Raw genomic sequence first — 18030 nt, 5'->3', positions numbered from 1 at the left:
AGCTCCGATCGAGATCTCTCCTAGGAGAATCGACGATTCTACTGGATCGACATCTCTCCTGTGATATATACACAGTTATACTGGAAGAAACTGTCAACATAGTATCACAGTGAGATAACAAAATATTTGTGATGTTTCAAGTATTAGTTTAAGCATGATAACATGTAATGCCAAAAGCCTATCCAAGTTATTGCTTAATGCACTGCTGAAATATTGACCATTGTGATAGTCTTTGTATGTGATAGTCTATGTATAAGTTTAGAGGAAACATATGCTATAATTTGGGTACTGTAAGACAAATATTGTCCAATCAAAGGACCCCATAACAACATTCCATAATGTAATGTGCCTTCTTGTAATACCATTAGGCAAATCACAGTCTGAATCATTAGCTAATTACCACCCCAGACTAATTAACAGGTACCTGCAATCTGGCTAATCTGCTCAAGCTAACCTCATTATATGTAGACTGTTAAGGACTGTCACACTCCAATTTACTATATTATGTTACAGTGGACAGTGAGTCATTTCTGATAGTCTTCACGTGCACACCACAGCTGTCAGTCAGTGGAAGGCTTTTCTAGCACCGAGGACAGAGACAATGAGTGTATACTATACAGTTAAACCTGTGCAAGTTACCACCCCTACATAAGGTTCACCTAGCAATTGCTATACAATCAAACCAGTACAAGTTGATATACAGTCAAACCTGTACAAGTTGATATACAGTCAAACCTGTACAAGTTGATATACAGTCAAACCTGTACAAGTTGATATACAGTCAAACCTGTACAAGTTGATATACAGTCAAACCTGTACAAGTTACCACATCTACATAAGGAACACCTGACCATTGACACCACCTCTACATGAGGACCATATAGCTGGCCATTGATATACAATCAAACCTGCAAAAGTGACCACCTCTTCATAAGGACCACATGGCCAATGGGACCACATTTTGGTGGTCCCATACACATACACATACAACTTTTCCTACTGACACGAGCATAAAGAATCCTGTGGTCAACCGATTCTATCAGTCCCCTGAGTGGTCAACTTGGGCAGGTTTGACTGTATAATGGTTTTCCATAGTCAATGGAAAATAAGGATCATTGTTTCAGCACCATGGACATAGACAGGGAAATCCTGCATTTGTGATTATCAAGCATTCTGCAGGTATAACAAAAGTTTGAAGTTTCTGAAAACAACATTAGGAAGCAAGGAATGTGTTTGGCTAGTCTCCATTCACAAGTCATGAATTTCAAGTCAATTTATTGATCCACAAACTGTAGTGACATGAATCAAAGTTGGAAAGTCCTGACTGTCTTTCCAGTCCAAACTCAGATCAGGATTTCTATCGGCAAATTTGCAGATTCTGACAAATCACAATCCCTACTGTATAATAATACATACGTATGGAGAAATTTGACTTCAAAAGCTAGTTAAGGTCCAAAGTTTCCTGTTCTTTTTCAAATCTTTTGTTTTCTTCTTTTGTTTGTTGTTCTCTGGTTGTCTTCTACTCTAACTGAATGTAACACATGTTGTTTTGTTATTCATGTATTAAGTGGGCCCCCTTGGAAATCAACTCCCAATAAGTTGAAGGGGTTACCCACTTGTCTGGAGATTAATAAATAGAAAAATCAAAAGTTACCCCTACTTGATATTGCAGTTTACATTTGCATAACCAGTAATGTCTCTCATCTGCTCATGTTTCAATGCCTATCTTCCTCAGAGCTTCTAAGCTGTCTAATATGCATCGAAATGTAAGCAGGTGAGAAAGATTACAGTTATACAAAAGGAAACTCTAATATTCTGTGTTCTGCCATCCTGATGAAATTATTTACCGAAGTGACCAGTATTGTTTTGTATTCCCCTCCATCCCTCCCAACCATATTACTTCTCCCTGTTATCGACCTGTTATGTAGAGCAGCCATTGTCCCCATTCTGTCAGCATTGCTCATATAGTCCAAAGGTGGTCACTACTAAGCGTTATGCTGGGCAGCAGCAGCGGTGCTCTACATGCATAATAACAGGACCTAACGGTGACATATGGACACTGAAGCCTTTGAGATGAATGTTATAGGCAGGAAGAATTAGGACAACTGTGCAGGAATTGACCAAGTAGCATTTTGATTACACCCATTGTCCACCAAAGGCTCTGACTACTGATCACAAGTGAACAAAAATGTTGACAAATCGCTCAATGAATTTCATACATAAAGAATTATTCTTTATTGTTCTTTCAATCATATTCAAAATCTGAATTGTTTATGTTCAGTTGGTATAATTGCAATACTGACCATTTACAATTTAGGAATAACTTCTGCAATATACAACAGCATTTGATTTGTTTCACATATAAGTGATACAGGCAAAATGATACGACATCATGAAAGTATGATCATAAAAATAACTGTGCATCATGATTGTGCACTTGTAGAGTTGAAATGACCTTTGGAAATTGACGTGTCAAGATTTTAATGTTTGCTGATTCAAAATTGTTGTTACCCATCTGGGAAGCCAGTACAATTTGTGCAAACACTCAACAGAAAACTCAAGAGTTCTTCATTCTGAAGAATGGAGACAATTTCTATATGTTATATAACAATGGAGCTATCTATGATACCATCTGACAGCCAGACCAACATGTTTATGTACTATGTGATAGCTTGTCTCCAGTATCAGGACACACATGCCACTGTCTACATTGTTCACATTGCCATGGCCACTGTTGTACCAAGTATCTAAGCAGCATTACAACCATGCTCAGTGCGCCACCCATATCGGCAGTGTACTTTACAATACATAAACCATATCCGATAACTATCAAAATGATATATAGTCTAAGATCAGCCTACCCTACAGTTATATTTTAGAACAAGACTTATGGTGACTGGAGGAAAAGTTATAATGCCATAAAGGTGAAGAAAGGCTAGATTTTGACATTTGAATTACTCCTGTAAGCCATAACTCTTGAATTAGACAACCATCATGAGACAATTTCTAGTTTAATCTATGTTTGAAATCATCATCTACATGTTCTATGACTGAAAGCTGTCCCACACTAGCTTGGCCACTGTATGTTGTACAAAGTATCCACAGTGGCTGTTTTACATTTTAGTATCCAGCCGGCATTACAACCATGTTCCGTGCGTCACCCTTATCGGCAGTGTATGCTACGTTACATAAACCGCACATGTATCCGGTATCAAAATGATGTACTCTAATAAATTTTCAGTCGAAATTTTTAGCGGTCTGAGAGCAATTTACCCTTATACAGTGATCCGATTGTGATATCAGCAGCAAGATTTTTGGCAGCTGCAGTAATCAAACCTTTTGATACAGGCAGCACACAAAAAAAACAATTTGAGATTCATGGTATACAGGCAGCGAAAGGCTTCCTTCAAAATCAAATCCCCCCCAAAGCCTCGGAAATTCCCCCAGCTTTTTTTGACAAATCTGAGTGTGTACATTTGTAATTACGTTGAAGGGCAGCTATTATACAGCTATGTACAAAATTACAGAAGATACAGATAAAGATACAAGGAACAGCACGTCACATAAAAAAAGTTCTATTGTAAAGACTGCAACCCTTTCCAGTAGCATGCATGTTGGGTGAACAACTGGCAGAGGTGGGGTTGTTAACCACTGGACTATGCAAGCTACATGTATAGAGATAACTGTTGCAAGTCCAATTCTAGTTTTACTTTAGTTACTGTAATAATGTAAATGCAGAAATGTTCACGGTGGTTTTATATTCGCGGTTTTCGCGGTGGACACTTCACCGCAAACTTAAAACCACCATGAACATTTTTCCATTATAGTATGAGACCATAGACTATGGCCCTACCGCGAACTTAAAACCACTGCGAAATTTTTCCACTACTGCAAAAGTAAATCCCTGCGAACTTAAATGTATTTACAGACGTAGATTCTGCATTATTCTAATCCGTGAAACTATGTCTCTTTCAGTGGAAAGGAAATTGATGTCCATATATCAAACCCATTACACAGATAACTGTTCTTCCCTACCCCACATGCATATATCAACCTGGTGACATTGGTATCACCCTGCCAATGATTGACACTTTTAACCTTCATTTCCTTTCCTTTCCCCTCAAAATATATCAAAGCTGCAGTTGCAATATGTTTTCATGTTATAAATATACATGTACCATACTTGTATGTGTCTGTCCTTGCAGTGACACCAGTACCACCTAAGTTCAATGTATTTTTGTTACAAAAATAAATATTTATTTCAAAACTCATGACCAAAGGCATAAGATACTTGTAGAAAACACACAAAGACAATAACATAAAAGGGTATTGATAATTTTTTCTTGTCTGCAATGTATCTGATATATCAACATATCAAGGAGTACAATGCATATCTTATATTCTATGTACATTACTGCAGGATGGACTGCATCTATAACTGTTTAGGAATTCTATTTTTGTAATAGTGACATGCAGCCAAGGCTATCCAAATAACCAAAGATTATTACTGGTATTAAGGGATAGGCTATAAGCTCACAATTGATAGCTTTTGGTAGCACACATTGGGGTATACGCCTAGATCTCTATCAATAAGTACATGTATGGTGGATTCTTTAAAGCACTCAACTGCTATCTAACATCTAAAACCTTGATCATGAGACAATCCCTAGTCCAGGCATGATAGAATTCACAGACAGAGAATTTGTGCCCCCCTCCCCAGGGTTCTAGCAATTTTTATCCGTCAGCCGATTCCCATTGTGGCAAAAAATGAAAAAATTGACTGATGTCACTATGACATTACAAAGTAAGTGTTATCATTGAGAGAAAATAAGACGCCATGCTGACGTTTTGTAATACAATTTTTATATGAACAATTTTTCAAGTCCCTATTAACATTGTAAGCCAAAACATGCTGATCATGCAGAAACATGTCGGCTGTGTGCATGAGGGAATCCCTGCAGCCCTGACCAGTGCTATCGGCAGATCGGCAGAAGAATAAATTTGTTCATAGAAGAAATGTCCGACGTAAAAACACTTTCTGCCCCCCTCCCCCAAACATGCCCTGCTGTATGCTGTAATGCACTTGGCGAGCGGCCAGCGTGTCACAAGGTTTCCTGGCAAGGGCGGAAGCATTTTTCACCACCAGGACATTGGTAAATATGGACGGAACCGCTGCTGTTTGGTATCTTGTAACTATTTCCAAACATCTGTGTATATATTTAACATGGAAAGATACTGAAAGTTTGGCCCGTTGACTATCTAAGACTAAGAAAATAATAAAAGTGATAACGAAAATAGAAAATGCAACTTAGATAATTTTGATAAATGATAATTTCAATCCAGATTATCTGAATGATAACTGTCAAATCTAAATAATCTAGAACAGATTCTGTAAAAATATTCTTGGAGTACAAAGAAGCTCTAGTAACCCAGCCTAAGTAAGTACATGTAAGTATACTAAGTAATGTATAGCATGTAGAGCAGAGTTGATCTAGATGTGTCAGTCTGTATAGTAAAATACTGGCTATGACTCAGACAACTGAACATTATAGATAGGAAAGCCTGCAGACTCTTTCAACTGACAATGTGAACTTTACTTTGTTGAGTGTAGAATTTGTGAATGAAAGTACAATCATTACTTCAAGATCATTACTTGAAGATCACCACAAGCAAGACTCAAGTATGTCCATATGACAGCTGCATGCATGTGGTTGATGACCTTCCAAGAAACTAATAACTGCCAACAACTGTCCACAACCAAGACCAAACTTTGAACGGACATGCGTAACATCACTTCTGGAACATTCTAACCCGAAGATCACACGCATTATCCATGCACATCACATCTCCAAACAACAACCCATCCATTCACATACACATTGTACGCCTCCCTCCTACAAGTGGCTTCCCTCTTTTAGACACAGCGCTCTGATTTCATGCTGCGCCACAGATTTATTGCCGGGATGTACCTCAGAAATCACCAAAGAAATTAACGTACCTTACAATACCTTCACATTCATTCTACTACGTTATGTAATGTACCATTTTGTTATGCAGGAGACTCTAACAGATGCAGCTCTATTATTATTCCACCATTTGCTATGCACCATTAGCTCCCGATCCCCACCCTGTCTAATTATAAGTTTCCCAAAACATTAACGTTTGCAGATTTACTGCTCTTCAAGCGTAGTTCTTTGAATGGGCGTTCAGAGCAATCCTTACAAAATTAGTCACGGGTTGTTACTTTGGGATGGAGAAAAGATAACAGGAAGTGAGCTCAAGCTACTGTAAGTCAACACATTATAAAGCAGATCCCCTTCCTAGAAATGGTGATTGTAATTTTGTGCAGTGGGTTGATAAATCTATTCTGGTCACTTTTTTTTCTCACACCTTGAGTGCTTGATGAGCCTTGTAGTTGTCTTGATTAACATTCCTTATAAAGACAACAAGTTAGGCCATGTTGACTTGATTGTATGGATGATATCCTTTGGAAATCCCTAACTTTATGAGAGCATTTGAAAAAAGAGAGAAAAATTTGGCAAAAAAACAACAACTTGAAATCAAAGTGGTCAGGATGCTTAAGGTTTATAAACAAATGACTAAACACAGACTATGGTAATACCAATTATTCTTCATTGTCATATTTTTCTTTGACTTTGGAATTGACATTAGCAGTCTTCAACATTAGTATCCTTTTTTTCAATTTATGGAATACATTTGCTCATTTTGTACAAATATAGCTGCTGTGTACAATTTATAGTATGGTCAAAATTTCATTCTTTTTGGAAACGGACAAAACTTAATGCGCACACGAACATCAACCAAATAATCAAATCAACACAGCCTTATCCACTAGAAGGTAACACAGACATCGAAATGGAAAGTTGAAGACACGAGTGGCCCAAAAACCGGGATAGAAGTCAAGGATAAGCGCAGAGGAATCCACTGTAGCCTTGAGGATACCTAATGGAGCAGTCTGTTGTTTCATTAACCTAAGGGTCATTGTCAAGGCCATCTAATGAGATTAACAATACAGTTTCTATAATTATTGTTTGATTAACCTACAGTTCACTGTCAAGGCTATGTGCAATTTGCTTTTAGTTTACATGAAGCATGAAGGTTATCATTAAGACTTTGGGAAGTTTTCGGCTTTTTGAAACGCAAAACTTTCAAGTTTTATCCAATGGTGGCAGGTAGCTTGTTCTGAAGTTCATTGTCAAGGCCAACAACAAAGTTCTATCTTGTTTGATTAAGCTGCGTTTCACGGTCAAGGCTATGTGCAGAGATACACAACTTTGCTTTTAGTTTATATGAAGCATGTGAAGATAAAACTTTGGGAAGTTTGGGAACACTTTTTGAAACACAAAACTTTCCCTTCAACTTTTATCCAGCAGTGGCAGGCAAGTACTCTGTGTAACACAAACTCTGCTGTCCAGGGCTGTTACTGGCCCCTTCTAGGAGGGTGACCAGATGTTTGGCAGGCTGCTATAAGTGAGATTTAATAGGCTAGCAGGCTGATGTTGTTGTGTCGGAATGTACGTCGTGAAGAGATTTTATCTGATACACGAAATGGTTTTAAAAATGTATTCCACCTATCTCCTGATTTTAATTGCCAGTGAATTTGCAGTTTTAACTTGTTGGAATTTATTTGTACAATCGGCACAATTCAGTCTGAATTTTTGACTGCCAAGTTCGATTAAATAAAGTTTGATTCCTTGATTCCTTAAAAACAAAGGTTAATCTGCACTTACTGCAGGCCATTAAGTTTACATTGACTAGTAGCAAACTACTAGTAATTCCTGTATACCAGAGTGTGACAGAGCCATTGTTATTCACAGTTTTGAGGTTCAGATGTTACCCATTCAGCACCATGGACAGACACAGGAAGTCATGTAACAATAGGTGTTTTGTAAAGGCCCTGTTTATCTATTGTTACCAAAATAGGATGTGATTGGGAGTTGTTCAAAGGTATCAGGACAAGGTAGAATGTTGATAACAAAGTTTCATTGTTACATTTCAAAAATGGAAAGCCAGAGGACTAAATTCAATTTCCTCCCTGCTCAAAGTAGGAATGCTATACAGTCAAACCTGCCCAAGAAGACAACTATGGAGACTGACAAACTCTGGTCTATGTGGACAGGTAGTTACTATAGACAGGATTTTTAATGCTTGTGTCAATGGGAAAAATTACCTAAAACCAAAATAGGGCAAAAAGTACTACTAACAATGGTCTTTATACATAGTCAGTAGAGGTGGTCACTTGTGCAGGTTTGACTTTATACAGTAGAAGCTAGTCAATTTCACAATGGATTAAAGTACACTTCTGTTAACTGCATGGAATTCCAAAAATCCCAAACCAGTGCGGTCCAGCTGGATAACTTTGCATTATTGCACCAGTCGGATAATTGCGTGAAATATGCTGGCAAATAGGCTGTGCTATTAAATGGCTTCTACTGTATTGTTCCTGTTTTCTGTGTCCAAAGCTGCGATATGTTAAAGATGCAACGATGTGCAGTGCTGTACATGATTGTATACTGTAAATGCATTTAAGTACGCATTGATTTAATTTCGTGGTGGTCTTAAGTTCGCGGTAGCACCATGCACTATAGCCTCTTACTGCCATCGAAAAACGTTCGTGGTGGTTTTAAGTTCGCGGGGAAGCGAACAAAGTTTCTGCATTTACAGTATCTTTTATCAGTCCATTCTAATGGGGCTCATCATGTAACACACTGCCAATGGTTCCCCCTACAGCTGTGCCCACCTTCGACAGGTGTGCTACGACAGGTGTGATCTGTACAGGTGAGCACTCAGGTGGAAAATCAGATGACAAAAGCATCAAGCCCACGGGAGGAAACACATGTAGGGGAATTCTAATATCCACCTGTCAAGCATTGAAGGATTGAAATTAACACTGACAATATGGGAAGTACAAAATGTAATACCTTCACGGCAAGTCTGTCTCTAGCTTTGAATTTTATTTCCGTCCCACTCATTGTTTGTGAGCCCATGTTGTTGATTTTCCTTGTTAGATATATCACTAAGTTTTGAAAATACATTTTCATGTCATGGAGTTGAGATTTTTTGGACGGATGTTTTTTTTTTCTGTCCCATTCACAAGCAAATTTCTGTCCAAATGACTTGGTATGGAGAATCCTCTACCCACTCAGCCATTGCATCTATCAGGGACAGGCAGAAAATATTTTCATTTGACAAATTCTACCACCTACAAAAATGGTGTAAACAAGGATTTCTATTAGAGCCAGGCAGAGAGTCATTCTGTCTTCCTCTGAGAGCTACTTAAGATTGTGTCTTGACAAATAAGGAGGTCAGGAAGGATCTCCTTTTGACCTCCTTCTGACAATCCATCAACTCGGCGTATTCAAGACATGGAAAGAGCGGTCCCAGGGGGGAAAGCAGGAAATTCTGTAAATCCGAAAGCACCACAAGCATATTAATGGTCAGATCGAGTTACATCTATGGGACAGAAGAGAAGGAAGGAAGGACATTGTGAATTCTAGAGAAGAAAATGCAACTTTGGTATGAAGTAGATCTACCCATTCTTTTTCTCTTATGATTTATGAAGAAAAAGTGCTTCAAATGCACCATACAACAGAAAACTAATTTTAGAACAGATAGCTACAGTAACTGACTTTTTAGAGGCATCTTTTTAAAAAGTATTGATAAATTGGTATACATGATTCTGGCCACCTGGATTCTGGAAGTATATAATACATGTTTAAATTTCTAAAGAAAAAAATTGCGACTAACTATTCATCCTTGACAATATAATGATCATAGTATTACCATAAAATGTTGGCCTAGATTATTTGTAAAGCAAGGAAGCTAGTGGTGGAATTAATATCAAATGGGTCATCTTGCACCACTGCTATCTTGTGCAAAAACAAATAAAAACACAATTTTATACAATATCAAGTAGACGATGAAATACAATGATGAAGTGCAATATGGAAACTAACCCTCCCAGTATCAGTTGGATGCTGACTCCAACTGTTGTATTAATCAAAAGGTAAATATTATTATACAAAGTGTATTTACAAACAGACTAACAACAGTTTGTGTGTTTAATTCATTGACAAATGATCAACTGTTTGTTCAGTGCAGGGGCAGGGAAGTACTGTAAATGCAGAAACATTCGCGGTGGTTTAATGTTTGCGGATTTGTAGTGGCCGCTTCACCACGAACTTAAAACAACCGCGAACATTTTTTCATGGCAGTAAGAGACTACAATGCATGGTGCTACCGCGAACTTAAAACCACCGCGAAAAGTCCTTTTTCCCCGCTACCGTGAAATTAAATCCCTGCGAACATAAATGCATTTACAGTGATCAAAAGGTAATACAATCACTCTATTTACAAACAGACAAACAACAGTTTGTGTGTTTAATTCATTGACAAATGATCAACTGTTTGTACAGTGTAGGGGCAGGGGAGTACTGTAAATGCATTTAAGGTCGTGGGGATTTAATTTCGCGGTAGCAGAAAAGGGACTGTTCGTGGTGGTTTTAAGTTTGTGGTAGCAGCGTGTAGTCTCTTACTGCTATGGATAAATGTTTGCAGTGGTTTTAAGATTGCTGTGAATTGGCACCACGAAATACACAAACATAAAACCGCCGCGAACATTTCTGCATTTCCAGTATCCCCATGCCAGAAGCCGTCGTCGTCAATCAGTCTACTCCCTGCCTGTGATATGACAAGCATGCGGCTCTGCATTCTCCACTATCAAAGCAATCCCTCTATGGACACAACATGCACCACGCAGGACATAGCAGCAAGTGCCGGCCTAATAGGAGCATTTCCTGGTATCTTCGATCTCGACGATGATACTCATAACAGTTTTCTGTCATTACAAATAATTCTAATATATGAATAGTTGGTTATTTTTGTCCTATTGCACAATTTTTTTTCCACGACGTACTGGCCTTGTCGCGTGACTGGTACGGCTCAAAATACCCAAGTTGGCACTTCAGTTGTAAGGTATCCACTGGCCTGTGTTTGTGTGTGAAATAGTTAGAATACAGGTCTCACTACATCACAGGTCTGCTTCATACAACCTCTCACACTAAAAGGAAATAGGAGGGGTTACCAAAGTTTCCCTCACAACATTGACATATTTTGTGGTTTCAGGCCATAACGTTTTGTTAATGTTTGTATCTTTCTTAATGTATTTATCGTCTGAAACAAAGATTACAAATTTCAAACAAATATTGAAAAAGTCAAGAATTACCAAAGATCACAACAGCCATAACTACATATTAAGTTAAAGTTAAAGTTGCCCATACATCTGTGCAGATGCTTAGGGGTGGTGCCCATCTCCATTTCTGTAGCCCTTGGGCCACACATTTGTGCAAGCCACTACAGCAGTCCACTGGTAGTGATGTGTGTTTAACTCCCATACTCTTCCTCATAAGTGCTGAGTGCTAAGTAAATTGGTATGACTCGGCTGGGGATCAAACTCACGACCTACCGAATACAAGGCGAACACTCTACCCACTAGGCCATTGCACCGGTGAATACCTACATAACAAGCGCAAAACAAGAGGACTGATAAAATCTGGTCTCTGAGGACAGGTGGTCACTATAAACAGGATGCTTAATGCTTGTGTAAATAGGAAAAATTATCTTTTAAGGGACCACCATATTGGCTAGGTGGTCTTAATACTTGTATAGGTTTTCACTCGTACTAGTTTGATGTTTAACTGTTCTTAGATGATACAATAATATTTACATGTAGTATCATCGGTATTACAGAATCTGATATGAATTTCAAAGCAGTCTTGAAGTCCAGGTTCATGGGTTAACATCTTACCTACTTCTACATACAATGTACTTAGTACTTAGTGCAAAAAGAGTCTGATGATGATGGTTTGTGCTTTTCAGTAACTAGAATACGAGACAAATGTATCAGCTGAAGGTACCGGGTGATATTTTTTCAAGCAGAAAAGCTGATACAGAAGGACAGAAAAACAAGTCAGGTGATTCTTGGGATAATTGACTCGTGACGCACAACGAAAGTTGAAAACTTGCCAGCTTCCGCAGTTATCCACCCATATGGGTCGACTGGGAACTGAAATTGTTTTACGTCCAGACACTCTAATGAACACACATTGTAGCAATCTTTGAACTTGAATGTCTATACTGTATAGTTTTGTTATTTCATTTTGTTACTTATAGATAATACAGTTTTTCTTATTGATTATTATTACATAAAACATGAACAGAGCTAAAATTTGAATAGATGCAAGATTAAGTTCATTACAGAAAGGAATTCTACAATCAGATGTCACATGTCAATTTCAAGATTAAATTGCACTACCTTCTAACAGATGCGGCTTTGAGCTGAATTGACCTCACTTGCTTTAATACTTCAAAGGAAAGCTTCAGGGGTAGGTTGGAAGATACACATTAAAGTATTTTGAATGTACCTTGGGCCCTTAACCCAGTATCCCCGGGTATCAGTATTTTGAATATGTAGGGCATGTATTACTGAGTTCATGAATCAGACAAATAATGAATTTTTTATAACAGACTACTGTAGAGTTCTTAGTCCAGTGCAAAGCAACCTTTCCTTGGGACCAAGAGGTTGTGGTTTGAATCCCAGCTGTTGACACTCACCCGACATGCACGCTACTGGAGAGGGTTGCAATCCTTTAAGTACAGGACGTTAAGCTGTGTTCTACTGTTCATTCTAGCTGTTGAAAAAGAGCTAGGGGAATTTCCACAACTACAATGGATCAGTAAATACTGTACATAGTGTCTGTCCTCTCTGTCACGACCAGTGGAACAGTAGCTCTTCAGTGAGCTAAACTGGTTTGAGATCACTTTGACCATTTTCTTCTGAAAGGACTCCATTTCAATAAAGACCAGAGGTGACAAGACAGGCATGGAAGCTGACAACCACCTGCTTAGCCTGCTGAATGAAACCCGTAATAACAGACCCAGCGTGTGCCCCAAACCTTTACATCCACAAAACGCTGCCTTTTTAACACTAGCCCACTCCAAGTGGGGTCAAGTTGATAGTTCACCAACTGGCGTGCATTATTCTTTTATTGGTAAAACCTAAGAATACCGTTTTCAATTTCGAGACACTGCGTCACTGCAAAATACTGTTGTTTTCTATGTCAAGTTCCACGCTAAACTTATCATTTCGAACAAGACTGTTAATAAAACCCACTCAATGTACATGTAGGCTTGCATGTACATCAATTCTTCACTAAGATCCACAACAATTCCTGTGGCCTATCTTTTACTTTCCTGACGTACAACGTAAGAATACAGTCTTTAATTTTGAAGCATTGTGTCGTAAACTGATAATTTCAAACAAGACTGTCCACATAACCTACTCAAAGTACTAGGCTCAAATCAATTCTTCACTGATCTCCACAACAAGAACTATGGCCTATCTTTTACTTTCCTGATGTGCGATGCAAGAATACAGTCCTTAATTTTGAGACAGTGCGTTGGTGAACATCAATGCAAAATAGATGTGTCCTGCTTCAAGATCAATGCTAAACTGATTATGTTGGACCAGCCAGAAGGTCCATGTCTGGGACATGCAGTGGGCACCCCCTGTCCTCCCTACTGTCAATGCTGGTTGAATATCAAACCATCTGGTCAGCTGGAATACTTATCAACTAAAATGTGTATTTCATCTTTCATGTCAGTTATAATGTATTATAACTAGATAAGTTGATAAAAGAATACATCTGCTTATATTTTGGACAACAAGACTGGCCATATCTATACAAAAACAAAGATTCAACAATTTCAAAACTGATTCAGCAAAGTATGGGTTTAGATATTTGAAGAATAAATTTTTGACATCTACAAATGTACTTGGAAATATTCCAAAGTTTCAAAGTCCAAACAGTAAGGCATATGGTATACACAACATTTCATATGGCAATATGAGATTCATTTTGGAAACATTTATAATACTTGAAGCCTGGGCACCTGCTGTCAATGCTGTTTGAATGTCAAACCATCTGGTCAACAGGAATATTTTTCAACTTACTTCATTGTTCCCATCAATTATGTTAAACTATTCGCAAACACATCAAGCCTATTGGCTTTTCTCACTCTGTTGATTCCAAATCCAATCATTCTTTTGCTTTTCCATAATATCAAGTTTGTTTGTGCCTTTGTTTGTTCAAGAAAAACTCAAGTTAATGAATGATTTTCATCAAGGTCATCAGATCTAGAGAAAAGTATTTAAGGGTTTAAATCGAGGAGGTTAACCTCCTTGGTTTAAATATAACAAGGATACAGAATGATTACGTGATTGAAGACTTCGTAAATCCATGAACAATATCCTTCATAACTATACCAATGCTGAAGAACTTTCATTCTTTAATACATAGTAAAAAAAACTGTTTAGAAATCTTTTACCATTTCAATAGTAAAAGATTTAAAAATATCTTCTATTGTACTATTATTTATTTAGCCTCCAAAGGAGTACTAGACAAGTCCATTGGAGACTAGACATCCCCCTGGGTATAGGGCTAACTCCCCAGGGGTGGGGATGGATGGTTCCGAGGAACAATATCGACATACCAGTCGAATGGTACATTAACTTACAGCTATCTGGAGCATGCAAAAGTGTAACACAGTGGAAATCAAATATTCAAAGCTTGGACCAGAAGCAAAGAGGTTTGGTCTAACCAATGAAATTACAATGTACAGTAAATCTATATTCTTAGCTGCAGTTCTTTGACCTGAAGGACTATGACTACAGAATTGTATATAACTGGAAATTTAAAACACTGCATTTCAGAACAAAACAGATTGTCACCTTTTCTACATTTGTACTATTACTATTATTACTATTGCACATCCCCAATGGGATATGTACTAGTAAGGAGTCAAGGACTGGTCTGAAATAGACTGAATACTGTATTTACGTTTCACCTCAATCAAGGATCACTGCTTTCCCTTTACTGCTATTTTTCCAGCAAACTACGGTGTCTAGCTGCTGTACATGTAGTTTGGAGGTATCCTATCATAACTAACGTTTCTTGAAATAATATTTCCTAACGATCATGCAGCTTATGGATCTGCAAAATTAATCACAACTACGCCCAGTTTGCCTTAATCATTCATAATTGATATCAAAGGCTATCATATTTTGGTGTGGGGCTGAATTCGGAAGTCTGGTCGAAAAATTAATCAGCATAAATAAATAGTTTCCTCTCTGACCTCTATGCCATATATCCTCATCTAACAGATGTGGGGGCGCCTCCCTTGCATCTGGCGGGGAATTTTATGGGTTTTTCATGACGTTGGGGGGAGAAAAGGCAACAAACCACATTACATTGTGCATGTAGATTCAACACCCTACCAAAGATAGGACTTGCAGATGTGAACATGGTTAGGCTAACGTCACATTTCCAAACCCAAGCTGGGCTGTTTGTAGACATGAAAAATGGAAATGTATACGTAAAAATATACACACATAATGACTGCAGCTATTCTCTTTACATCTTGTTAAGTTTGGTGTCTTTTATATCATACTTTTTGTTCCCAAAAGCTGCCTGACTGGGCCTCAGTTTGGAGATGCGACGTTACTATTAAGGCCTTAGACCTAGATTGACACGTCTAACCCCTGTGGAATGGAACCCCACCACTTCACAAACATACAGGATCAGACGCAGTGTTACTCTAGGATCACTTTCAACCCACAATACACGCTCCCCCCATGTCATCTCCCTCTTTAGCCAACCCCTGACACCCAGGGCACTAACTCACCCTACTTGTACCCAATAAAGGAACAAAGACATTTTCTTACAAACCAGCATTGTGGTCGGTATGAATAAAAGCACAAAGTGCTGGAAGTGACTATTCAAAGCATGATAGTGTTTTGCTGTCCGAATGGCTGAGATGATATGAAATAATTGGTTGTTGAATGTGTATCATACACCCTTGAACAACCGGCATGCGTATCAAATTTCACTTGTTTGGATAAAACTTGTCAGGAGGAAGCTACTGTATAGTTTCAGGCTATAAATCATTTATATCATGATTCACCCAAACCGGCCTCTTCCTCCAATCCCACCTTAATAAATTAAACCTTCTTATGTGATCATATTTCTAATAATAGTATATATTTAAGAAGAATATGCGACAGCTATGGATGCTACACAATACTTGAAAAGAATTGGAGGACTTCGTATTAAGGTTGTGAATTCCTGTGCATATTTCAAACACGCGTAAATTTCTCTGACGCAGAGATCAATATCCACACAAATTCACCCCTGGCCTCAAGCCGGGTATGTGCACAACAATACAACATGCGGGTAGACTTGTTTTGAAAGCAACACCTCTGTTTAAAACGTACGCCCTTGCTGAAATTGATTTTAAAGCACCTCGAGGATTGTAATTATTCGGTCCAAAATTGATGTTGACGAACGAGAACCACATGGGTAACACACCCCTCCCCTTCATAATTGTGATGACAACATATTACGTATGACTGTAAGGGGAGCAATAGTATGCATCATGAAATGACAAGGTATAAGTAATAAAAACAAAGAAGAAAAGTTGAGCATGCCCTAGCTTTCAAGCTGTCTATCCTGAACCACAAGGATAACAAACCCCTCCCCTTCATAATTACGATGACAACATATTACGCGTATATGACTGTAAGAGGAGCAACAGTACACAAGGTGTGAGTGATAAAAAACATAAGAAAAGTTGAGCATACCTTAGCTTCCAAGCTGTCTATCCTGAACCACAAGGATAACAAACCCCTCCCCTTCATAATTGCGATGACAACATATTACGCGTATATGACTGTAAGAGGAGCAACAGTACACAAGGTGTGAGTGATAAAAAACAGAAGAAAAGTTGAGCATGCCTTAGCTTCCAGGCTGTCTATCCTGTCGTGAAGTAAGGAGATGTGTAGGAAGATGTCGTCTCGCAGGATCCTGAGACAATCCGTCCACCTCTTGGTGATGCTCTCCAGTCGGTTGGACAGTACTCTCTCCAAGTCAGTTATCCTGTTATTCACATCCTTGAGCTCCCTGTTCGTGGCAAAGTATCCCTTGTAGAAACTACTGGGCGGTTGCTGTGAGGTACCGTTGCCATGTTCTGAGCTAGAAGAAGAAGAGGAAGCACTGTTGTTGAGTTTGGGAATCCGACTTCCCGCCGGGTATTTCTTCATGTACTTGGCAAGGATCTTGCTGTGGTACTGCATGTTTCCCAGGATAGGCGGGTGGTAGCTCAGCGAATTCATCGGTGAAACGATCTGCGCGTTCCGAGAGGCGTCGACACACGGGGGGCACTGCGTCTCACAAACGTCCACCGTCATCGGGAAGTCTATCTGTCGCTACGTCGTCGCCTCGCCATGGTTTGTGACGCTGTTATTATTATTACTCCAACTGGAAGACCTTCTTTATGGGTGTATAGATAAATATATATCAAATCGCCAACACCGCGGCTCCGGTTGGAAGACTACAGGGGCGAAGGTTGGATGAAGCTCCGGGTGAATGAACAAACATTCAATGGTAGGTCCACGCGCAGGACAACAGAGCCATGCAAACCCGAGGGGACCTGAACATTCTACATGAATAGCAATGTGGCGGGAGGAGGGGAGTGGTGGTGGGATGGCGTGTTCAGCATGGGGGGAGACACTGGTGATGACGACACACTATCCTATCCGAGCTCTGCAATGCATCTTGGCTCCCGTCCAGCTGTGGAGTCTGCATGCGAAATTATGCAGATCAGTCCCCATATAGGGGCCGAGCTAGTGTCAAACCAAACAACCTGGCACTGGGTCAGCATCAAAATAGAAGATATTGGCAATGCAGGAGGGTGGTTGGGGATGGTACATTTCACACCCACTGGGGTGGGTGTGTCCGACCTTGAGGGAAATGTACTTGACATCTTATTCCATCATTTTAAGTACATCTAGTCTCATGGCATTAGATTTCAGTTTCCTTCACAAATAAATCTGTGAGAATAAATGCGCAAGATTCTGCAGCTAGGCAACCCTCCCTCAAACGGTTACCGGCTCTC

The 18030-nt window shown here is 39.1% G+C and overlaps 1 protein-coding gene across 3 annotated transcripts in view; it reads right to left on the bottom strand.

Moving 5' to 3' along the window:
• The window catches only part of LOC118418909 (kinase D-interacting substrate of 220 kDa-like), a 39412-nt gene extending 21635 nt beyond the window's left edge, over positions 1–17777 (bottom strand). The window contains exon 1 of one of the 3 annotated variants that reach the window (XM_035825048.1): positions 16871–17777. In XM_035825048.1, coding sequence (XP_035680941.1) covers positions 16871–17323 — 453 coding nt within the window. In that variant the 5' untranslated portion in view covers positions 17324–17777. Of the gene's footprint in view, positions 1–16717; positions 16814–16870 lie in introns of those variants that run through there. The other 2 variants (XM_035825047.1, XM_035825049.1) reach the window with 2 other exon arrangements.
• Between the last annotated feature and the right edge of the window lie 253 nt (positions 17778–18030).

Source organism: Branchiostoma floridae, chromosome 7, assembly GCF_000003815.2.
Source record: "Branchiostoma floridae strain S238N-H82 chromosome 7, Bfl_VNyyK, whole genome shotgun sequence".
Classification (NCBI taxonomy): Eukaryota; Metazoa; Chordata; class Leptocardii; order Amphioxiformes; family Branchiostomatidae; genus Branchiostoma; species Branchiostoma floridae.
The sequence above is the reverse complement of the archived record's forward strand: the minus strand, read 5'-3'. Positions and strand labels throughout refer to the sequence as shown.